Source organism: Protopterus annectens, chromosome 8.part0, assembly GCF_019279795.1.
Source record: "Protopterus annectens isolate FY-2018-M chromosome 8.part0, PAN1.0, whole genome shotgun sequence".
NCBI classification, from domain to species: domain Eukaryota; kingdom Metazoa; phylum Chordata; order Ceratodontiformes; family Protopteridae; genus Protopterus; species Protopterus annectens.
Window position 1 is genome coordinate 1,099,134,666 of NC_056741.1, and position 24,687 is coordinate 1,099,159,352.

At 41.0% G+C, this 24,687-nt stretch overlaps 1 protein-coding gene across 43 annotated transcripts in view; it reads right to left on the bottom strand.

Annotated features, from left to right (window-relative positions):
• Positions 1-24,687, bottom strand: part of LOC122809254 (titin-like) — a 3,339,665-nt gene that overhangs the window by 1,249,023 nt on the left and 2,065,955 nt on the right. For 32 of the 43 annotated variants that reach the window (XM_044080625.1, XM_044080596.1, XM_044080621.1 and 29 more), the window contains 3 exons: positions 23,821-23,841; positions 22,735-22,770; positions 19,991-20,026 (listed from right to left, as the gene is read on the bottom strand). In XM_044080625.1, coding sequence (XP_043936560.1) covers positions 19,991-20,026; positions 22,735-22,770; positions 23,821-23,841 — 93 coding nt within the window. The remainder of the gene's footprint in view (positions 1-19,990; positions 20,027-22,734; positions 22,771-23,820; positions 23,842-24,687) is intronic. The other 11 variants (XM_044080615.1, XM_044080619.1, XM_044080614.1 and 8 more) reach the window with 2 other exon arrangements.

Consider the following 24,687-nt stretch of genomic DNA (forward strand, 5'->3'; position numbering starts at 1 on the left):
AATCAATATATACATCTCACAAAATGACAAAAAATAAAGCACAATACACATATAGGATTTAAAAATCAAGGTACATTAGTTTTATGTACCTTCAACCTCCTTGCTCTCAAAAAGGGCTTAATAGGGACATTCTCATTGAGCCCAGGGGGAATATTAGCTCTAAGCCTGATAATCCATTCTGATTCTATACTCTCAGTCCTTGTCTTAACGTCTCCCCCTCTCACAGTAGTATTAGCGATAGCTAACACCTGAAAATTGAATACATGGTCAGGTCCTTCAAATAACACATGTTTGGATAATGCATTCACAAGCGAACCTATTCTAATCTGATATAAATGTTCTCGGATGCGGTCCCTAAGCCTCCTGTCAGTCTTCCCAACATAATATGCTGGACACAGCAAGAGGCCAGCTAGACCACATGCATAGAATTACAATCTGCTTTAGCCCGTACCTCATATCTCGTACCAAATAGAGGATGCATAAACCAACCCTTATTGTCTATATAGTTGCAATAATTACATCTATTACAGGGAACTGTACATGGCTGATCATCATCCCTGGGTTTAACCTTAGAATAACACAAAAGCTGTTTCAAATTCTTCTTCCTCTTATACATAAAAGAGAGTCGGTCACCAACCACTGACTGCAAAGCCGGGTCAGTTGCTAAAACGTCCCAATGCGTTCTAATCACATCCTTAACTAGGCCTACCCCTTTCGTATAATAGACTGGTACCCTTAACCTATTAATACTAGGGCTGGAGTCCAAGGGAGGACCACTCATCACATACTCATTGGAAAAGTAAGGAGTTGCCTGCTGACCCCTCAAACATTCTATCTCAGTTAAGGTAGGATCTATATCAACTGGTAAATATCCTCTCGCCTTAAATCTCTTACTTAATTCATGCACACCATCCAAAAAACATGCCTCCTTGGGACAATACCTAGAGAGCCTGACAAACTGACCTCTCATGATGTTCCTAAAAGTAAACCCATGATGCATACTGTGACGGTGCAAATATGAATTTCTCTGACAGCTTTTCCTGTACACACCAGTGTTGTACAGTCCACATTCCATCCTCTCAACAAAAATATCCAAAAAAGAAATCCTTTCAACAGAGTACTCAGAAGTAAACTTGAGGAAATCAGTAATGTGGTTAACCCTCTCTAAAAAGGAACACAATCCTACTTCAGTTCCATCCCAAATTAAAAAGACATAGTCTACAAAACGACGATAGAACCGTACATGTTCCATGTAACCAACATCCAAAAATAAACACTTTTCCTCCCATCTAGCCATAAAAAGGTTGGCGTAGCTATTGGCACAAGATGTGCCCATAGCCACACCATCCTTCTGCATAAATACATCTGAGCCAAAGCAGAACAAGTTGTTCTCCAATACCACTTCTAAAAATAGAGTAATCAAATCAATCAATACATCACTATGTGTCGAGTGGTCACACAAATATTCCTGTACATACTGTATACCTATACTATTGGGTATCAGAGTGAACAATGACTGAACGTCCATTGTCACTAAAAATAATTGATCGTTCACATCATTAGGGCCTAAATATTCATACAGATCAATGAGAAAGTGTTTCGAGTCTCGTAAAATGAACAAATTCGCATCAACCATGGGACGCAAGAAACTCTCAACATATAGAGAAAAAGATTCAGTGACCCATCCTCTACCTGCCACAATAGGTCTCAAAGGAGGCACAACTGGATCCTTGTGGATCTTGGGGAGACCCTGTATGACAGGTAGGAGGGGTTCATCTATAAGTAAAAAATCATAGAGCTCCTTAGTGACTACAGATGTCACAACTAATTCCTCCAACATAGTCCAAATGCCCAAAACATGTGTCTGAGCCACCTCTACACTCACTGAAATATAAAACTTAATGTCCGAGAGCATCTCAATCATGGAGCTCACATACCTATCACTATCCATCACTACCAGGGCACCACCCTTATCTGCCGGTCTAAACGTTACAGAGGGATCACTCCTAAGTGCCATCAAGGTCTCTCTCTGTATCCGGTCAAGATTACCTCGCCTGTATTTCTTATTAAGACCCTTTATCTCATTCTCATATATATCCTTCTCCACTAATCTACTGAATACTGCTACTACTGGAGGAATAGGTGGAACATACTGACTTGGCTTCTTAAAGACATAAGGACGAGTTCCACAGATGGATTCATTAAATTCTAACCGTAGACAAAGGTTCCTAATAAACATTTTGAATTCAACAATGGTATCAACATAATTACTTCTACAACTAGGAATAAACATAAGACCTTTCTCTAAAACTGATAACTCGACCATTGTCAAAGGTCGAATCGAAATATTATGTACTAGGGATTGGGCCTGCGTTCCCACATCCTCTTGATATCCTGATTGTGTTGGAGGTCCCCTGACCACTTCCGTTTGGGTCTGCCCTGACTCCCAGATCTCATCCTGCTGCCACCCCCCCTCCCCTGTAATGTACATTGATCGGGAATGGGGAAAAAGGGGAAGGACCGGAGTGGGTACCTACTCGGGTGGAAGGACAAGGTGGATTACCTGTCCGAGTCTTACTCCTTACAACCACTACAGGACATAACGGTGTCCGACCGTCATCAGTATCTATAGTAGTGATACTGCTAAGCCCCTTCCCTCCAGGAGCAATGGCCACACAATTTCCCTCACCTGTACCCTGTGCTTCTGGTGGGTCACTCTGACAATCTCCAGTTTCATTGCCAATAACCCCACTAACTTCGGTAACATCTTTTGTACAGGCAGATGATTCAATGTGTATATTATTGACACAATTATTCATACGGTTCAAAGTATTACAATCATTAGGATTACATCTATTAAAATCATTAGAGTCAGTCATATTGGTACTTCCATTATTGCCAGTCCTGGGCCAACAAAACACTTGACCCAAACGAAAATCGTCCAGGTCTCTCTGAAGTTTATGTCGTTTCTGCATCAACAGTCTTTTCTCATATAGATCCACATTATCCATTACAGCATTCAGACGTGCATCAATCACATCAGAAGAAAAACGAGTATTCAAGTCACTATGCTGTTGTAGCACATTCTCTCTTACTTCACACTCAATAGGTGCAAAAAAGTCATTTAACAATGTCATATACTTATAACTAACCTCCAAGTTAAGCTGTTGCCACTTATAAAGCAGTTCGGGATAGAAATCACCTGTGGTAGGCATCTTTAATACCCTCAGGCCCCTCGGCACAATCTTTCGTGATATGCATGCCTCAAAGTGGAAACGTTGCATCTGCATCCGTTTTAACTTAAATAAATCAGATTCCAACTTCGAAACAGCTGTCCTCAGTTCCAAATAATCCACCGAATCACGGATAGTACTCACAGGTACATCGCTCCTATCACAATAGGTCAAAAGTGGATTACCACCATCCCCCAGACATGCTGAGAGCCGATCGATCCTCAAACCGCTATTCAGCGGAGGTTGATATGGCAATTCAATCTGTAGCTCTGCCATGCTCACAGGGGTGTGTAAAAGCAATAATAGTAACAAGCAGATCCAACAACACACCACTATGACAAACGCTAGCAGTAGAAAGCAGAACAACATAAACCAAATAGATAACTGCTAGCGAAACAAGGCCCAATCCCTAGTACATAATATTTCGATTCGACCTTTGACAATGGTCGAGTTATCAGTTTTAGAGAAAGGTCTTATGTTTATTTCTAGTTGTAGAAGTAATTATGTTGATGCCATTGTTGAATTCAAAATGTTTATTAGGAACATTTGTCTACGGTTAGAATTTAATGAATCCATCTGTGGAACTCATCCTTATGTCTTTAAGAAGCCAAGTCAGTATGTTCCACCTATTCCTCCAGTAGTAGCAGTATTCAGTAGATTAGTGGAGAAGGATATATATGAGAATGAGATAAAGGGTCTTAATAAGAAATACAGGCGAGGTAATCTTGACCGGATACAGAGAGAGACCTTGATGGCACTTAGGAGTGATTTAAGTCGAGAGGATATTTACCAGTTTATATAGATCCTACCTTAACTGAGATAGAATGTTTGCGGGGTCAGCAGGCAACTCCTTACTTTTCCAAAGAGTATGTGATGAGTGGTCCTCCCTTGGACTCCAGCCCTAGTATTAATAGGTTAAGGGTACCAGTCTATTATAAGAAAGGGGTAGGCCTAGTTAAGGATGTGATTAGAACACATTGGGACATTTTAGCAACTGATCCGGCTTTGCAGTCAGTGGTTGGTGACCGACCCTCTTTTATGTATAAGAGGAAGAAGAATTTGAAACAGCTTTTGTGTTATTCTAAGGTTAAACCCAGGGATGATGATCAGCCATGTACAGTTCCCTGTAATAGATGTAATTATTGCAACTATATAGACAATAAGGGTTGGTTTATGCATACTCTATTTGGTACGAGATATGAGGTACGGGCTAAAGCAGATTGTAATTCTATGCATGTGGTCTACCTGGCCTCCTGCTGTGTCCAGAACATTATGTTGGGAAGACTGACAGGAGGCTTAGGGACTGCATCAGAGAACATTTATATCAGATTAGAATAGGTTTGAATGTGAATGCATTATCCAAACATGTGTTATTTGAAGGACCTGATCATGTATTCAATTTTCAGGTGTTAGCTATCGCTAATATTACTGTGAGAGGGGGAGACGTTAAGACAAGGACTGAGAGTATAGAATCAGAATGGATTATCAGGCTTAGAGCTAATATTCCCCCTGGGCTCAATGAGAATGTCCCTATTAAGCCCTTTTTGAGAGCAAGGAGGTTGAAGGTACATAAAACTAATGTACCTTGATTTTTAAATCTTATATGAGTATTGTGCTTTATTTTTTGTCATTTTGTGAGATGTATATATTGATTATAAGATGTTATTTAAAATTTTTGAAGTCTTTTAGAGGTTTTTAGTGAAGTTTTATATGTATGGTGTATATCTCTTTAAGAGCTGAGAGTTTTTGGCGCCTTTTTTTGTTTAAATACTCCATAGTTTCTCTATGCTCTGTTTGTTAAGGTCTGAGGAAGCCTGGTCTCCCAGGTGAAAGCGCTTACCTTGTTGAATAAAGCCTGATTGGATTTTTACATCAAGCCTCCGTTTTTTTCTACATTCTTGTGGATATTGTAGCAGTTTGGTACTTTGTTTACTTTGTTTGGATTGAGACTCAGCCTTGTTTCGCTAGCAGTTATCTATTTGGTTTAACTTAATAAAGATGTTTACTGGGGAAAAAAAGACGTAACAAATTATTTAGAGGGACTGACAAATGTTAAAGTATTGCAAAATAGGGGGAATCTCACAGAATAACAGAAACTAATAGACTACTTCGATAATATGCATGAGTTTAGAAGGACTGCTGTTAAGCAAATCTTTTTTTCTTTTTTCTTTTTTTTTGATAACGTTAGAGCAGAAAAACTTTTAGCACAATGACTCGGGCAATAGAAAGTAGAAAGGGCTGCCAAATAGCTTAGGGAGCAGATAACAAGGGATTTTGTAAAAGTATTAGAAATATTTCAGAAATTCCATGAAAGTCTGGATAAACAGAGAAATATGGACATCAAGAAAAGGTACAAATGGAAATGTTTACGGAAGAATTAAATATGTGAAGGTTAGACAAACAGGAGGCTCAATTACTAACAGTTAAGACAGGAGGAGATGAGATAAAAATGGTGAAGTATAACCAATATACAGGAAAGTCCCCAGCAATAGATGGTATTGTGTGGATGTTTGGAAGCTACGTGGGAAAAACTGATAAAGATTTGGAAGGTTTTGTTTAACAGTATTTTAATAGGAGGAGAAGTACCAACATCTTGGAAGAAAGCAGTGGTAGTTGTAATACCTAAAGAGAGTAAAGAGCCATCAGAGTCAGCTTCATATAGGCCCATTTCAATGCTAAACCATAAGTATAAACTGTTCACGTCTATAATGACTAAAATAATGGCTAATGTGATGCCAAAACTGACAGATATGGATCAATGTGGCTTTGTGGAGGGGAAACATTAGACAACATTAATGCCACGGTGGTGCAGCGGTTAGCATTGTCGCCTCACAGCAAGAGGTTCTCCAGTTCGATTCTCGGCTGGAGCGCTTTCTCTGTGGAGTCTGCATGTCCTCCCTGAGGTCGAATGACGTTAAAGACATGCACGTAGGTGCGTGCATGAATGGGTGTGCCTTCTTTGAAGTTTGGGCGTTGGGCTGGCAAATTGGCACTGTAAAAATCCACTGCCAATCATTAGAGGACCGGAGTTCTGCTGTGGCAACCCCTAACCGGGAAAAGCTGAAAGACATTACTAAAAGGATATATGTTATCCAGAGGGAAAAAGAATGCAAGAAAACACCAATGTTGCTGGTGGGCCTTGCTGCAGAGAAAGCATATGACAGAGTAAGCTAGGACTTTATGTGCAGAGCAATGAAAGCAGTTGCATTCCCTGATAAAGTTACATGGCTGATTGGGAGGATTATGAGCAATCAGAGGCAAAACCTAAAGTTGGTGGGGTCCTCTCTGATAATTTCTGCTTCAGAAGAGGAATCAGTAAGGGGTATCCTCTCTCCTCTTTATCTGCATTACATTTAGAAGCATTGCCAAAAAAATAAGGTACTCAGAAATTCAAGGATATAATTGGTATGGTAGTCAAGAAAAGCTGTCTCTGTTTGCAGATGATATTATTTTAAGCCTGACAAAACCAGAAAAGGACACTACAGTGTTGTGGAACATTTTTGACAGATCTTTTCGGGATACAAAATAAATGAAGCTAAAACAAAGGCAATAATTATGTACCCACAAACTGGTTCAGCAATATCCATATTTATATGGAAATGATAAAAATAAATATTTAGGAGCATGGCTTAAAAATGATTCCGGTGTGGCAGCTAAGGATATGTGAGAAGAGACTAAACAAAAGATAAATACAAAAACTAAGAAAATGGAAGCTCTGTTATATGGATATCGATAGTAAGATACAAGCAGTTAAAATGTTTTAGTCCCTTTAATCTTAAACACAGGTCAAGCATATTTTTATCAACAGCAGAGAAGTTGTAGATAGCAATTAATAAAGAGCTGAAGAAATTTATCTGGGAGGGGAAGACACCAGGAGAACAAGGCAGACTGTGATTACCCAATTTGAAAGAGTATTTCAGGGCAACACAGCTAAGGCTCCTGTAGATAGCACAAAAGAAAACTATAATTCAAAGTGGAAAGAGATGATGATGATGAAATGGAGGGGGGGTTCAAGAAACAAGGAAAGACTGGGATTTCATCATGAAGAATACTATATTCATAAAGTATCAGAAAGTATTCTAAAAACTAAGCCAACATGGGAATGGAGAAAGCAGATCTGGCAGATAGGGATGACTGCAATTAGGGATACAGACAACAAGCAAGAGGAGGCTGGAATTTATTGGAGAAAACTGGCAAAGGAACTAAGGTATTGGGAGCAAATAGCTAGAGAGGGAAAGGGAATAGAATGGGAAAATGTTAAGAACTTATTTGGACTGCAGGTTAGAGAGCAACTTCCCTATCAAGGATTGATATCAGAGTATAGGCAAAGAGAAAGAAATAGGGGGGTTCTAAACAAAAGACCACCACTGGGAAAGTTTTCAGTAGAATCTAGAACAGAAGCTTCCATTAAGAAAGGAATCATTAGTAGAGCATATATAATATTGCATGATAACTGTAAGAATCAATCAGAGGAGTTTAGAAAGGATTGGGATGAGAGATTTTGGATAAGCAATTCACAAAGAAACAATGGAGAGATACATCTTCCAAATATGCCACAAAGTGTAGAAGATTTGGGATCTTTGCTTGGAATTATTTACATTTTTATACCCAAAGTACACTACAAAGATTTTTTCCTCAAGTACACAGCAAATGTTAAGAGGTTTCTTGGGGAAGAAAGAGGTGAATGGGAAAACATTTTCTGGGAGTGTAATGAGTTGGTAGACTTTAAGGACTCCCTGCAGACTGCTTTGTTAGAGATACTGGGTGAGTGCACTGGTGTTACTACGGAAATTATTTTTTTTGAGCTGTATTACAGATCAGAACTGCCTAGACATAGTAAGGCCTTGCTAAGTCTAATTACGGTGTCTGCCAAAAAAGCAATTACTAGAAAATGGAAATCATAGTCTAAACCAACGTTACTAGAAGTAGCGAAGATAGTAACAAAGATAAAAAAACTGGAATAGGGATCTTTAGAGAAGGGTAGGAGCAAATTACATAGAAAAAATGGGAATTATGGGATCAATACATGGAGAGGAGGAATGAAGTTTAAAAGTTTGAAATCAGGATTTGAATGAGCTATGTAATGCCTGACCGACAATGACTGGATATATTACAAGTGATGTATAATGTTTGCAGCTACAGATGTGTCCGCATGGTTTGTAATGTATAATATTTGCAACTGGAGTTGTGTAGGTATGGTTTATTTTCATTTACATAAAGTAAGATTGCTGTGTCATACTTGATAATTAAATAAAGATGTTTCTTGCTGAAAAGAAAAGAAAAAAAAGGCTCCACACTGCAGAAGAAAACACTGGTTTAGACCAACACTTCTTTTACATACATCACTGGATGATTCAGCTCAAAGAAGTATAGCTCTCACCTGCTTTGTTCAAAAATCAGAGAGAATTTTTAAATATTACTCTAATTTACTTAACAAGATGGTAGAACCAAACGTTTTTCATCAACATGCATTTTCCGAGCGATAAGAGATATAAGGATATCATGAATGAAACAAATATGGCCGACACCAACCTGGAGGTGAAATACACCACGCCATACAAAATAAAAAGGAAACTGAAGTGCAACAAAGGCAACCCATAAGTAATGTCACTGCCAACAGCAGCAGCAGACTTGTGCAAATGCAGGAAATGCAAACCACTACAAAAGAATTCTGTATGCATTTGGAGGTAATGGACACATGCAGCACAATGAGCTTTAGCAAAGGGGGGAAAAGCCAAATGACCAAGAGAAAGAGACTAGGTTAATAAACACCACTCGAGATTAATTTATTTTATTTTATTTTACATTTGTTGACCGGGATGGTCCGACTGGATACATGTCCATTTTCAGCGGAGGCCCGGGGAGAAAAGCTTCACAGAGGAAGAGGGTACACATTCATTACATACAGATAAATACACATACACATGAATTGTACATTCACATAGTTTTAGATACAATTGGCTACAACGTGAATAGATTACAGTTCAAAATACAGTATAGTTATTGTCTAGGCTACTATTTCCCGTCCCTTGTAGAGTCAAGCCAGGCAATGGGGAGCTTGACTTCATTAGTTCCAGTGGAGGTGGAATTTAGTAGGTGTGAGTTTACAAGTTCTTTAGACTAAGAAAAAAGAAAAGCCACCTAGTAATACAGGTGGAGAAAGCTACTTGTTGAGTGTCAGAGAGAACTAGTCTGGATTAATACATGGGCACAGCCAATGTTTTTAAAAAATTGTTTAAGATTATTTTTGAATTGACAAGGGGACGTGGTAAGTCTTAAGTTATTGGGGAAGGAATTCCAGACTTTTCCTATAGAGTTGGCAAAAAGGGCTTCACCACCCGAGTTGTTGGATTTGATGGTTTGGACCAGGAATCTATGTGAGGAGCGAAGACAGCTAAGATTGGAGTATGGAATCAGAAGATTATTCAGGGAGGGGGTTTTATCCGGTTGCTTAATAATTTTAAACACTTCAGTGAGTTGGTTTAGTTTGAGAAGATTGGGTAGTTCTAGTTTCCTTAGGTTAAGGCAGTGATGAGTTCTATAAGGACCTCCTACCACAAATCTGGCGATGTGATTGTAGGCAGCAGAGAGTTTGTTGATCTCACTTTTGTTAAGGAATGAAAGCACAGGAGAGGCATACAATAAAGTGGAGAGTAAATGCGTACGACAGATAGTAAGTTTGCCAGTAGGGGTTAGAAAGTTTTTAATTCTATACAAGGATCCAAAGTTTCTTATTTACAGTCTTTATGGTTTGACTAATATGCATATCAAATCTAAGCCTACTATCAATAGTGACTCCTAATAGTTTAGTGTTTGGTAACAGGCTCAATCATGGTACCGTTAATAGATTGAACGAAGAAGGGACTATTGTTAGATTGTGGTGTAAGTTGAACTGGTGGAGTAACTAAGGTGGGAAAAAATACTAGTAACTTGGTTTTTTTTTGGATTTAGAATGAGTTTCCGTTCCGAGAGCCACTTTTCTACTATAGCAAAGCAGTTTTGGGTTATTACTTGTAGGTCGGAGAGAGAGACGTCAGAGCAGATCAAAGTGGAGTCGTCTGCATATTGGATGCAGGTGGCCTTAGGGATGACTGAGTGAAGATCATTTATGAATATGGAAAAGAGAAGAGGACCAAGTATGGAGCCCTGGGGGACCCCTATGGTATTCGGTAGCAGTTGAGAGAGCTTATTTTCCCATCGAACTGCCTGTTGTCTTCCAGAGAGGTAAGCTTTGAACCAGCTAAGGGCCGGATAATCAAGGTGTAAGGTTTCAACAGTGTGGAGCAGTAGTTGGTGACTGACCATGTCAAAGGCTTTTGACAAGTCAAGAAAGAGGGCTGAAGATATTTTTTTGTTATTGCGGTTCTTATTGACTGAGTCAGTAAAAGAGAGGAGGGCGGTGGTCGTACTATGGCAGGGTCTGAAACCGTGCTGAGATTTGGACAGTAGATTGTTTAGGGTGAGATGGTGAAGGAGTTGTTTATGAACACATCTTTCCAAAATTTTGGCTATTGGAGACAGTATTGCTATAGGTCTATAATTCGATGGGTCAGTGGAGGAGCCACCCTTATGAAGTGGAATGACATGGGCTATCTTCCAAATAGAGGGGATAGTGGCCTCAGTTATAGTTCGGTTAATTAGAATTGAGATGGGATAGGCTATGGCATCTGCTGCTATTTGTAGGTATTCAGCTGGGAGTCGGTCGGCCGACAAGGTGGTTGGTTTAAGTTTCTTCAGTAAGGATCTAATGTAGGAGGTGGAAGCTGGCTGGAGAGTAAAGGGTAGGGATTCATCATTAACCTTAGTTGGTGGGGGGGGGGAGGATGTGGGAGTTGATTAGCTAGGGTCTGAATGGTCTCGGTGAAAAGGGAGTTAAAAGTATTGGCTACCTCTTCTGGGTTTTTACCAATAAGTGTTTCTGGGGTGGGAGTAGACTCTTTCCCTGAGTGGAGGAGGTTGTTTAAGCCTGCCCAGAACTTCTTTGGATTGTTCTGGTGCTTATCTTGGAGGTGACAGAAATAGTTCTTTTTATCTAGGGTAGTGTCTTTTTTCATCGCATTTCTAAGTTGCTGGAATTTAATGCGATCTTGAGGTGCCTTAGTAGTTCGCCATTTGTCCCAGGCCTGATCTCTAAGTTTGATTTTGGATTTGGTTTCTCTAGTTAGCCATGGTGCTATCCGAGTCTTGGTTCGGATGAGTCTGTTAGGTGCATGAGAGTCAAGAATGTTGAGGAATGTGTCAGTAAAAAATGTCGCACTCTCATCAAGGGGCAGGGTTTTTAGCTTGGACCAGTTACAGGATCTAAGTTCAGTTAGGAATTGTGTTGGAACAAATTTCTTCTTATTTCTAACAAGTCTATAGATAGGAAGGTTTATGCTGGTAAATTTGTTTTTTATTATGTAGGTGAGGTGGTGGTCACTAAGATCATTCGGGAGGGTCCCGGTAGTATATTTATGTGCGTCTTTATTAGTAAGAATCCAATCAATTATACTCTCTTTTTGGTGAGCAGTTCCGATTCTTGTAGGGGAGACAATATTTTGGGAGAAGTCATGTAGATTAATGGGCATGGGATTAGTCTGTGCGGAGCATTGGGTCCAGTCAATATTAACATCCCCTAATACAATGGTCTCCTGAGGGTAGTTTGAGGCTATCCAGTTTAGTGTTATCTCCATAGTTTCCAAGTTATTCCCTGGCGGAATGTAAATTACAATAAGATTAATACTTTTTTGGTTATTTAAGCATATTTTTAGGGTAATTAACTCTACATTAGCTACCTTAGGTGGTTGAATAGGATTCAAAATGATATTAAGGGTACTTTTATACATGACAGCTATGCCCCCACCCCTTTTTTTTCCCCGATCTATCCTGAGAATATTATACCCAGGTGGAAGGATCTCTTCATCCTTTGTGACTGGTTTGAGCCAAGTTTCTGATAGACACATAATGTCGGGGAGATGTGTGGCTAACAAGGCATGTAGATTATGAACCTTGTTGTTTAGGCTTCTTAGATTAAGATGGAAGATAAGGAGGGAGCTAGCTGATCTTTGGGTTGATATTGAAGTGACTGAGTCAGGGTGAGTGGATGGGCCTGGGTTCGGATGTATATCACCATCTTTAGTGATACATTTCTTCAAATGGTATAGGAGTCTTTGGAGCTTATATAGTACCTTTAGTCCACGTTTAGATGTTGTTGCCTTTGTATATGTTTGGGTGAGATATAGGCTTTTTTTGCTTAGGGTTTCTATGGGGCAGTAAAAAGAAGAGATCTCTTTCGAGAGAGGATGTAAGAGATTGCAGGTTTGGTCCTTTGGGTAGTGGGATCCCTTGAGTTTTTGGTTTTCGTACCTCGATAAGTAGTAAGGAGTAATTAAAAGTGGCAATAGTAATGGAATAACAAGATTCACTACTTTACCCATTTTGTAGTGTAGGGTTAATCTAATAGGGTGTGTAGGACTTGGAAGTGGTAGTGCAATAGCGGCTATTGGATGGAGTTGTGGGAGGAGATAAGTTAGATGATTGGGCGAGTGCGATTGGCTTAGAGCTAAGAGGGGTGTGGTTTTTAGTCTAATAAAAGTACAGATAGTGAGGGTGGGTGGGATAAGGGGGCAGGGAGGGGAGCGAAGCGAGCCCGAGCGAAGTGAGGGTGAAACGGAGCGGGGATACACCGACCAAGAGCTTTCTGGGTCTTAGAGATCCTATGCTATAGGTGAGTACTGAAGACCACTTTAACTAATTCTATGACCTGATTTTAAGTAAAAGGCAAGGATTCTGGAGAGGTTTTCTTTTCTTATTCACACTTATTCACAATTTAAATGTTACATTTAGTTCTATAAGGGACAGACAGTGGGGTAACAGCTGTAAAAGACTGAGTGTGACACGCCCTAATATGTCAGGCAGTGTCAGCAGTTCAAAAGTACAGTTTTGTACCTACCATAAATGTAGATGTCCGATAGGTATGCATCTGCAGTCATAACATATGGGTTGTCCTGCCTCAGGCAGCCCTTTGGTCGGCCGGATTCCAAAGTCTGGGTCTGGCCTCGGCTGATGTCGCACTTTCCCCGACGTCAGAGCTTCTGGGGTATAAAGGCATCAGCTGACACCATTTTCCTCAGCGTTTCTTGCCCCAGATGCCAGGTGCCCTCTAGGAAGGCTAAATTTGGATACATGTTGAAAATTCCAAACAGTAGCAACCAAAACATATATATATATATATACATATAAACAAATACACCATAATAGATTCCCCCAGCTAGCTAAAAGAGGGGTAAGCACCCTAGGAATACCACAGAGGGGAAGGAGGGTGGGTAATCTTGACTGCAGATGCATACCTATCGGACATCTACATTTATGGTAGGTACAAAACTGTACTATGTCCTTCAAGGATGCATCTGCAGTCATAACATATGGGTAGAATACCATAGCCAAACTGGGGGAGGAGGTACTAAGATAATGATGGTGTAGTTAAGATCCCCTGTAAAACTGCAGTTGCAAAACCTGCTCGGGATCTGGAGTATAAAGGTAGATTGTAATGCTTGGCAAATGTATGCACGGAGCTCCAAGTAGCAGCTTCTAAAATGTCCTTGGTAGCCACTCCTCGTAGGAAAGCTGTAGTGGTGGCTGTGGCTCTTGTGGAGTGAGGCCTGATATTTTCAGGAGTTGTCTTTCCATGAAAAGAGTAGCAGAATCGAATGCAATTTCCTATCCATTTTGAAATTGTCTGTTTGAAATTGCTTTTCCTTGCACTCCAGTTGCATATGCTACAAAAAGTTGGTCAGTTTTTCTGCTGGTTTTAGTTCTGTCCAGATAGTAGCATAGTTGTCTGTGTACATCCAAGGTGTGCAATAGTTTTTCCCCTGTTCTGTGGGTTAGGGAAGAACGTAGGCAAATGAATAGCTTGGTTCAAGGATACCCTGGATACCACCTTTGGCATGAAAGTAGGATTGGTTCTCAGAGACACTCTATCCTGGTGAAAAATAAGGAAAGGCTGCACTGCCATTAGTGCCTGTAACTCGGATACTCTTCTTGCTGAAGTGATTGCTAGAAGGAAAGCAGTTTTCCAAGATAAGAACTGTAAGTCTGCTGATGCTGCTGCTTCAAAGGGGGTAGTGTTAATTTTTCCAGCACAAAATTGAGATCCCATGCAGGCAGAGGGGTTTCCTTGGAGGTTTTACATTTTGATCCCTCTTAAAAATTGTCTGAGGAGAGGGTGAGAGAAGATAGGAGGATCCATGTTGTACTCTGCTGAAATTGCTGAAGCATGAATCTTAATGGAAGAATAGGACAGGCCATTGTGGAACAGTTCTGCTAAGTATTCTAGGAAGTGTGCTAGGTTTGCCAGTGTGACATTTGTACCCTTTGATGCACTCCAAATGAGGAATCTCTTCCATTTAGCTGAGTATGTTTTTCTTGTGGAGGGTCTGCGAGCCTCCAGGATAATGTCCTTGACCCTCTGAGATAAAACAGTTTGGTTTTGTTTTAAGCAATTTTCCAGGCAGTTAGCTGCAGTGTTTTCAAGTTTGGATGCAGGGTCTTGTAGTTGTTCTGCGTTAGAAGTAAAGGCCATAGGGGTAGAGGCCATGAGTTCGTCCGAGACATGCTTCTCAGTAGCGGATACCAATGGTGCCTTGGCCAGTCTGGAGCTATCAGAATCACCTTTGGCTGTTCCTCCCTGATCTTCAGTAGAACTTTGTACATCAATGGGAGAGGTGGAAAGGCATACACTGTTAGGGCCTTCCAGCTGAAAGAGAGGGAGTCCACCCTCCAGGCTTGTGGGTGGTATACTCTTGAGCAGAATTTCTTCAGTTGGTGGTTGAGTGGGGAGGCGAACAGGTCTATCTCTGGCATTCCCCATTTGTTTGTTATGATTTTGAAGATGTCTGGATGCAGCATCCATTCGTGAGCATCCGTGGTAGTTCTGCTTAAGCTGTCTGCTAGTGAATTCTCTTTTCCTGGTACGAATTTGGCCTGCAGTTGGATGTTGAGATCCAGGCCTAGGTTCCACAGGTCCATTGCCATCCGGCATAGAGGGTAGGAATGCGTGCCTCCCTGTTTGTTGATGTACCAAATGACTGTGGTATTGTCTGTCCTTATCAGCAGATGTCCTTGCTGGAGGAATGATTTGAATGCCTCGATTGCATGCTTCACTGCCAGCATTCAGATTTATGTGCAAATTCAGCTGGTCTTGAGACCATAGGCCTTGGATACACTTGTCTTCCATGTGTGCTCCACATCCAAGGTCTGAGGCGTCTGTGGTGATGGTCTGCCTTGGTTGTGGTTTTTTGAAAGGCAACCCTCTGTTGGTCTGGCAGGCCTGAGCCCACCACAGGAATTCTTTTTTCAGGCATGGAATGATTGGTATCATGGTTTCTAGACTGTGCCTGTGTTGAGACCATACATTCCTTAGGTACCATTGTAATTTCCTCATATGCAGCCTGGCATGCGGGATCAAGATTATGCAGGATGCCATGTAACCCAGGGCCTGCAGGACTTTCCTTGCAGTAAGCTGAGTTTGTCTTGTCAAAGCCATGAAGTAGACTGGGAGTTGCTTTTGTTTTTCTTCTGTGAGAAAAGCCATCTGAGTTAGTGTCCAGATCCGCACACAAAAATGTTATCCTTTGGGATGGCACTAGTCTTGACTTCTGGATGTTGACTGTGTATCCCAAGGCCTGTAACAGGTGTATGACATAGGCCAAATCCTTTATTAGTTTTGTCTTGTTGTCCGCTTGTATTAGGCAGTCGTCCAGGTATGGGTAGATTTGAATTCCCTGAAGCCTGCAATGTGCAATTACTGATGTCAGGCATTTCGTGAATACTCTGGGCGCAGTAGATAAGCCAAAGGGCAATGCTGAGAATTGATAATGCTCTGATCCTGCAAGAAATCTGAGGTGTCTTCTGCAATCTGGTCGTATAGGGACGTGCAGGTATGCCTCCTTGAGATCTAGAGTCACCAGCCAAGACTCCTTGCCCAACATGGGAAGAAGTTGCTGTAGGGTCAGCATCTTGAATTTTGGCACAATGAGATATGTGTTTAGTGCGGACAAGTCGAGAATAGGCCTCCATTGGGTTTCTTTTCTTGGTACAAGGAATAGTCTGGAGTAAAATCCTTGGCCTTGTTCCATAGTTGGTACCCTTTCTATTGCCTTCATCTGAAGTAAATTGTTGATTTGTCTTAGAGCCTCTGGCTTCTGGTTTGGTGGAAGGTTTGGCATTCCGCTCTTTTTTGGTAAAGTGTGGAAGTGAAACCTGTATCCTTTGTCTATTGTTTGCAATGTCCATTTGTCTTTTGTAATGCAATGCCAGTTTTTTGAAAATAAAGCCAACTTTCCGCCCAAGGGTGCTTCCAGTTGTTCCCTGGTAGGCGGAATCAGAGCCAAGTCATTGTGTCTGTCCTGTGGAAGTGGTTGTAGTCGCAGCTGTGGCGGTACTTCTCTGGTTGGCAGGTTGCCACTGACGACCCCTGTAGGCACCCTTTGATTGACCTCTGCCTCTTGGGCGTCTATTCCTGCCCCTCTGTGCTCTGGAGGTGTCCGGAAAGGACCAATTTTTTGAAGGCCAGTTTCTGCTGAACCTCGGAGGTTGGACCTGCAGAAAATCCTTTACTGTTTGCACAGATTTTGCTTTTTCTTCCACTTTCTTTAGAATCTCCTGTGCAGGAGAGCCAAATAAACTTTGTTTCTCCATTGGAGCATCTAGGAGTTTAGCCTTGACATGGTCTGGCAAGGATTGCTCTTTTAGCCAGGCATGCCTTCGAATTACTGCTCCAGTCATAGCTGATCTAAATGAAGCCTCCAGTGCATCATAGCCACATTTTAAGAAATGATTACTGACCTGCTGAGAGTTGTGTACCAAATCCTGAAGGGACTTACGGTCTAAAGGTTCAGGAGAGGAAAGCTTTTTATTCAGCTGATCTAACAAGTATTCCTGGTACTGTATCATATGGAATTGACAGTTTAAAGCCCTGGCAGAAAGAGTAGCAGATGTATAAACCTTTTTTCCCCATCTCTCTAATGCTCTTGACTCTCTTTCAGAGGGTAGGGGGTTTTTGGCAGTGGCAGCTGCAACACCTTTTGGGCCCTGAGAAATAGTTTCTGGGTCTGCAGCATGGGCTTTATACAAGTGGAAGTGAGAATCCGGGACCCTGTAATATCTGTCAGGTTTGGCAGGGGCCGGGGGAAGAGAATCAGGGGCAGAACTGACATCATTATATGCATCATCAACTACAGTTAACACAGGTGGTATGGCTAAAGGCCTATGCTGTGGCAAGTGTAAAAAAGGTCCTTAGTCTTTTTCTAGAATCAGAAAAATCCTGACCCTGCCATTGAAAGTGTTCCCTCATTGAGTGCAAAGTCTCACCAAAGGAAAATTCTTCTGGAGGGGAGGCAGAAGGAATAGAGTCTTCTGCATCTGAATCCTCATAAGGTGAGTATGGCCCTTCCTGATGGTCTGATAATTCAGATCCATCCGAAGAGTAATCAGAGGAGAGAGGTTCAGGGGGTTCAGTCCTAGGCCTTTTGTCAGGAGGAGGTTGAGAGGCCCTGACTGGGTGAGGTTGGGAACCCCTAATCAGAGATATAAGGTCCTCAGCAAGGCTGAGAATCTGAGAACTTGAGGAAGGTCTCTGAGAGGAAGATTTTGCTGGTAAAGCTTTTGAAATTTTAGCTGCTTTAGCCCTGGAAAAGGCCTTAATAGACATAGAAGCAGGGGGCCTAGCTGCCCCACGTGCAGGTGTAGAAATGTCCAAAGGAATGGTGTCGGACAATTCTTGTGCGCTTACTTCTTCGGTAGGGATTTCTGTAGCCGACTCAGCCGGGGCCTCTCTGGCCTCGGTTGTCGGAGGTATGTTTTCGGCAGAAGTAAGAACCGAGGACTCTGTTTCAGCCGAAGCCGAGACACTCGCGGTAGGCCTAACCGTGGTTTCAGCCGAAACCGCGGGCCGCGAGTGTCGGTCCTTTTCCTTGCGTTTTTTGGCTAAAAGTGTAGTCGGAGTCTCCGACGGCATTTTATATGCAAAAGCGGATCCAAAAAACTCTTCTGCAAACTCCGACCGACGTCTAAGAGTCTGTCGGTTGAAGGAGGCACAGGCTAAACAAGCTGATACGTCGTGGTCTGGGCCTAAGCAAGGAAGGCAGTAAGAATGGAAATCCTTATGAGGTATTTGTTTCCCACAAGTTAAACAATTATTTACTTTGTCTGACATCGGCTGAGGCAAGAAAGAGTCCCCAACGGGGTACTTGGCTTTTTTAGAAGTCTTCGGTAGCTGAAATCTCTGGATCTGACCGACCGGCACTTGCGAACAGCTTCTGCTTCGGGCACCGCACGGCAAGAAAGACTGAGGAAAATGGCGTCGGCTGATGCCTTTATACCCCAGAAGCTCTGACGTCGGGGAAAGTGCGACATCAGCCGAGGCCAGACCCAGACTTTGGAATCCGGCCGACCGAAGGGCTGCCTGAGGCAGGACAACCCATATGTTATGACTGCAGATGCATCCTTGAAGGACATCTACAATATTGTTGAACCACTAACTCCTGAAACATTGGCGTACTGAAATTTGCCCTAGATTATTATCAGCCATGTTCAGTAATCTGCATTACATTCTCTCAGATAAAAAGATACTGTAAGAAAATTAATGAGAACTAATTTACATGCAATTAATTCATATTCCCATGAACAGATTTAGGTAACTGCTATGATGATAAACTCTGAGTCAAGGCATTGTGAACTTCAGGATTAGACTATCTCATCAGAATGCAATACTCTGCCCAAGGCTTCCGCATATGCCAATTTGTACAGTGTTTGTCTTTTTGGCTTTTCACAGTTAGTGGTCACCACAGTGGAACTCCGGTCCACTAATGACTGGCAGTCGATTTTTATGGTGCCGAGTTGCCAGCCCGATGCCCAACCTTCATAGAAGGCACGTCCATTCAAGCATGTCTTTCGGACGCCACTCGACCGCAGGGAGGACATGCAGACTCCACACAGAAGGCACTCCCCGCACTCCAGACGACAATATCATAACTTTAAAAAGCAGCATTCCCTATTGGACTCTAGCTCTTATGCACCCATGGTAGGTAAGCAACTTGCAGCAATTGGGTTCTCAGCTTTAAATGGTACCTAACAATATAGAGGGTACCACTTTCATGACATTTGTGACCTCAGCTAGTTTAGTGATAACCATTCATATACATTAACATTTAAACAAAATAAAAATACATCTTCCGCATATATCTTTAAAGTTATATTACAGACTGTGACATAAACAATGTCCCTGAATTTAATAGAGGATACAAGCAACAAAATGAATGCAAACAATCACCCCACCTATTTTGCCCAATAGCTTTCTTACAGTGCAATGACAAGTTCCCTTTCAATCTGATTCACCCCCAAATATTCAAATCTTTCACACACACATTTAAATCTTCAGGGAACGTATACTTCCAGTGGAATGCAACTTAATCTGGTTATCATCATATCCCATGCTTTCTCCATCTTGAACAAGAGTGCAATGCATTAGAAAAAACATTCTGGAAATCATTCAGTCAGTAATGCTTGTGTTTCTGCAAATTTGGAGCAAACATGACAGTAATGGCTCTTATCTTGTTTACACTGGGAAAATTTCCCTGTAGAAAACAGACATCCAAATCTGTTCCAACAGTATACTGATCATGACCAAATGGACCAGGAACTTAGAAAGGAACTGCAAGGATAAGTACTTAGCTCATTACATGCCATTTTGAAATGCAATAGTAGGACTAACTTACCTTTCCTTGGTCTTCCAGGTTTTCGGGCTCCATTTTCTATATATTAAAATAAACAAAAATAAAAGTCAGATCAATTAATAGTATTAATACTGCAACATCTACAGAACAGTTTGGAGGAAGAGAAATATGTCACAGAGGATATCACTGCTCTCGAATAGACTCGCCATCCACTTCCTTATACATATTATAGGTTCATAGGTTCATACTAGGCTATCTGCCCAAGGGCATTTATAAGCCTAGCCCATAGTTATGTGGCTTTCGCCACCCCTTTAGTTTGAATAAAAACTATGCCTATCATTTTTCTGTGCCTCTGTCAAGCAGTGACACTGAAGTAATCCCTGGGGTATATCTGCGATCTCCCATCCATTGGTCAAGATTCCTCTTGAACAAGGCCAGCGAGGTGCTCTGCCTCACATGTACCGGGATTTTGTTCCACAGCATAGGAGTCTCTGGGTGATGAATCTGTCCCTCCAGCACGTTCTATTTATAACCATGTCAAGGTTTAAGTCTCCGCCCTTGTGGTTCTGAGGGATCTAGATTTTTGAGGTGAAGCATATTCATCAAATCTGGGTTTGACATGGCCTTATATGTCAGGCACAGGTCACCTCTGAGCAAGCGGTATGAGACTGAATAGAGCTGGAGTTCTTTCAGTCGGGCAGCATAAGACATATTTTTGAGACCCTTTATCCTTTTGGTGAGGAACTTTTGGGGCCTTTCAAGCTGCAGCAGGTGTCTGGTCAGATACATTCCGAGCGGGCATTGTACTCAATCATAGGTCTAATGAGTGATGAGTACAGAGGGACGATGACCTCCCTTGATCTAGATGTGAATCCTTCATGATCATGTGGGCGATATAGAAGGTTTTCCTAACTACTTTAGCAACATGAGTGTCAAGCGAAGGCTACTGTCAACTTGGGTCCCCAGATCCCTGATGACTTTTCTGTGCTCAGTGGATTGCCACCTATATGGTAGCTAGGGGTAACCTTGTTTTCCCAAAGGGTATGACTATGCATTTTTGGCGTTTAACTTCAGGCCATGGCTCTGGCACCAGTTATCCGTTTCTGTGAGGCCCTTCTGGAGGATATCTGTGTCAGATGTGTTTTCGACTATGGCCCAGTTTGCAGTCATCTGCAAACTTTGTCAGCCATAACCCTCCTGTGTTTGCTTGTACTTCAGAAAAGTAGATGCCAAACAAGAGTGGACCTAGGACTGAGCCCTGTGGGACACCACTTGTGACAGGCTTTGAGTCTGACATGGCTCCAGCAACTCTGACCCTGTGGGTTCTGTCACTTAGCCAGTTTGCAACCCATCTTGTGATGTATGGGTTTACATTCAAGCTGATGAGTTTTTCGATGATACCTGAGTGGGGTATTGTGTCGAAGGCCTTTGCCAGGTCGAGGTAGGCTGTATGGACTGCCTTTCCCTCATCAATGGCCTTGGTGACTGTCTCGAAAAAGTCAACCAAGTTTAAGAGGCAGGATCTGCCTTTGACAAAGCCAAACTGGGTTGGATCCAAAGTCTGCAAGTTCCCTATGTCTTTATTTATGAGTTCCATTATGATCCTCTCCATGGCTTTGCAGATAAGGCTTGTCAAGTATTACTGACTGAAGTACAACTTAGAACTATGGATGGGAAACAGAAATGTTAACACTGGACAGCCCCCTGTACTAGTAATGCAAAGAGTTAGCTCCTAAATGTCTTAACCCAAGCATGGGTCCCCACAAATTATCAAAGACATAATCCCAGTTATTCTCATTAGGGGTACATATAATTATACACACCATGGGACAGGTAATGCCGATCTCTATTCAATTATCAGGCATTTTAGGTAATCTGCATTACAGTCTCTTGGATAAAAAGATACTGTATGAAAATTAATGAGAACTAACTGATATGCAATTATTTCACATTTCCATGAAGAGACTCATGTAACGGCTATGACAATAAACTCTGAGTTAAGGCATTGTGAAGATCAGGATTAGACTAGCTCATCAGAATGCAATATTCTGCCCAAGACTTCTGCATATACCTAGCTTTGTGATAACCATTCATGTACATTAAAATTTAAACAGAATAAAAGCACATCTTCTGCATATATTTTATGTAATTAAAGTTATATTATAGAGTGTGGCATATACAATACACCTGAATTAGATAGATGATCCAAGTAACAGCAGAAATGGAAATACACACTCCACCTATTTTGCCCAGTAGCATTCTTAAAGTGCAATGAAAAGTTCCCTTTCAATCTGATTCACCCCAAATATTCAAATCTTTCCCTCACACATTTAAATCTTCAGGGGATATATGCTTCAAGTGGAATGTAGCTTCATCTAAGCATCCACTGCACTTCCAATAAAAAGATTCTGCATTCCTATTAAGAAATTAATCAAGGCAAGATATTTTATCACCCTTTTCACCACATTAATTTTGGGAAGATGTCTTCATCATATCCAACAACCACTCCATCTTGAAAAAGAACGTAATGCATTAATAAAAAACATTCTGAAAATAATTCAGTCAGTAATGCTTCTGACTTTCTGGAAACTTGGTGCAAACATGACAGCAATGGCTCTTAACTTGTTTACATTGAGAAAATTTCCCTGTGAAAAACATACCGCTGAATCTGTAACAAAAGTATACTGATCATGACCAAATGGATCAAAAACTTAGAAAGGAACTGGAAAGATAAATACTTAACACATTACATGTTATTTTGCAATGCAATAGCAGGGCTAACATACCTTTCCTTGGTCTTCCAATTTTTGGGGCATCATTTTCTATAAAGCAAAATAAGAAACAGAAAAAATCATATCAATTAATAATATTAATCATACTAATATTGCAACAACAAAAGAACAGTTTGGAGGGACAGGTATATCTCACAGAGGATACTACTGCTCTAAAAGCAGACTCCCCACCTTTATACAGTAAACTCTCGGTTAACCAGTACCCATGGGGATTGATACATTCCGGATAACTGTAGTTTCTAGTTGCTTCACAGTTACAATTAAAAACAGGCCTGACTAATACTGTACCCTATACTATTTGCTTGGTTTGACTTGCTCTTAGGATGGGTAGAGAGGGAATTTATTCCCATCTTCTTTTTTAAAACTCTAAAAACATAAGGTATGTTTTTGCAGGGGGGGGGGGGTGCAACACATGAAAAATGTACTTTACTTCTTTGATTTTTTTTTTCTGGTTGCTTGAGAGTTCTGTTTTCTTGAGTTCCGGTTAACTGAGAGTTTACTGTAAAACAAAGTTCAACACTATACATTTTAAAGCACGACTTTGAACTATGGATGGGAAATAAAAATGGTACTCCAGGACTACCTCTTGTGCTAGTAATGGACAGAGGCAGCTCCTAAATGCTTTTACCATGTATAGCTCCCCCCAAATTATCTATGTTGTCATCCCAGTTATTCTCATTGGGGAAATATATAATTATCAACCATGGGACAGGCTATGCCAATCTCTAATCAAATTAGATGGCTTAATTCATGTATAAAAAGGTGAAATGACTAGGCTTAAAATGGCCAACAAGGGCAGCTAGACTAGTACTTAACTATGAAGCTATTAAGGGTAACTCGCCAAATAAATCTCTACCAACAACAGATCATACCTCAGGGTCAATAAACTGTCAAAATCAAGATTATTTTATAATAATTATTTGAAAAATCTATCAGCTCAAGTTCCAAGATCCCTAACAACCTGCCCATTTTGAAATGGGGTATTGTCTAAAGTGTAGATCATTTTATAACAATTTGAAAATCGTAACACAAATCATGTTACTTTAAATATCAACAATAAAAATAAAATACCGCACTCACCAGTTTTTATAGTAATAACATCTGAAAAAAATGGGAAACACAGACCTATCATGTTGGTTTTAAATATTGATTAAAACATGTAGAATTACTATGCACAAACACATAGTTTACAGCAACAGTATACCTAAACAAATTACAATGTGTCAAAAATAATTTATGTAGAACGTAGCATCTATCCTTACACAGAGCAAATACATTAGAAATGTCACAGGGGGGCATAAAAATTCATCAAAGTTTACAAAAGGTGGATTAGTTATGAGTCATGCACTCTTAAATGACAACTCCCTCTCAGATGCCTTTTATGTAAATACTCCTACAACACTATTTGAGACCTTTTGAAGTCAGAAATGCTTAATTCATGAATCCCTCACAACACTAGCTGGCACTGTCCTGTATTACTTCAGTAAACAGCCCAACAACCCAAATCTCCACACTCAGAAGAAACAATACTGGATTACAGCAGCACTTTTACATGCATCACTGGATCACTCATCTCAAAGGAGCATAGCTTTCACCTGCTTTGTTTAAAAATCAAGAATTATCATGGAGATGATAAAAGAGATGCAGTAAACCTCCAGACACTGGACCCAACCCAGTTTGGTTTCGTCAAGGACAGATCATGCCTACTCAGCCTGGTGGACTTCTTTGAGAAGGTCAACAAAGCAATGGATGAGGGTACAATGGCTCACATTGCCTACCTTGACCTGGCCAAGGCATTTAACAGAATACCCTATTTGGGCGTTGTTGACAAACTCAAGGGGTTAGACACAAACTCGTATGTCACCAACAGGTACACAGACAGGACCCAGGAAGTTAGAATTGGTGCATCCACCTCTACAAAGAGGCAAGTCACAAGTGGAATCCCTC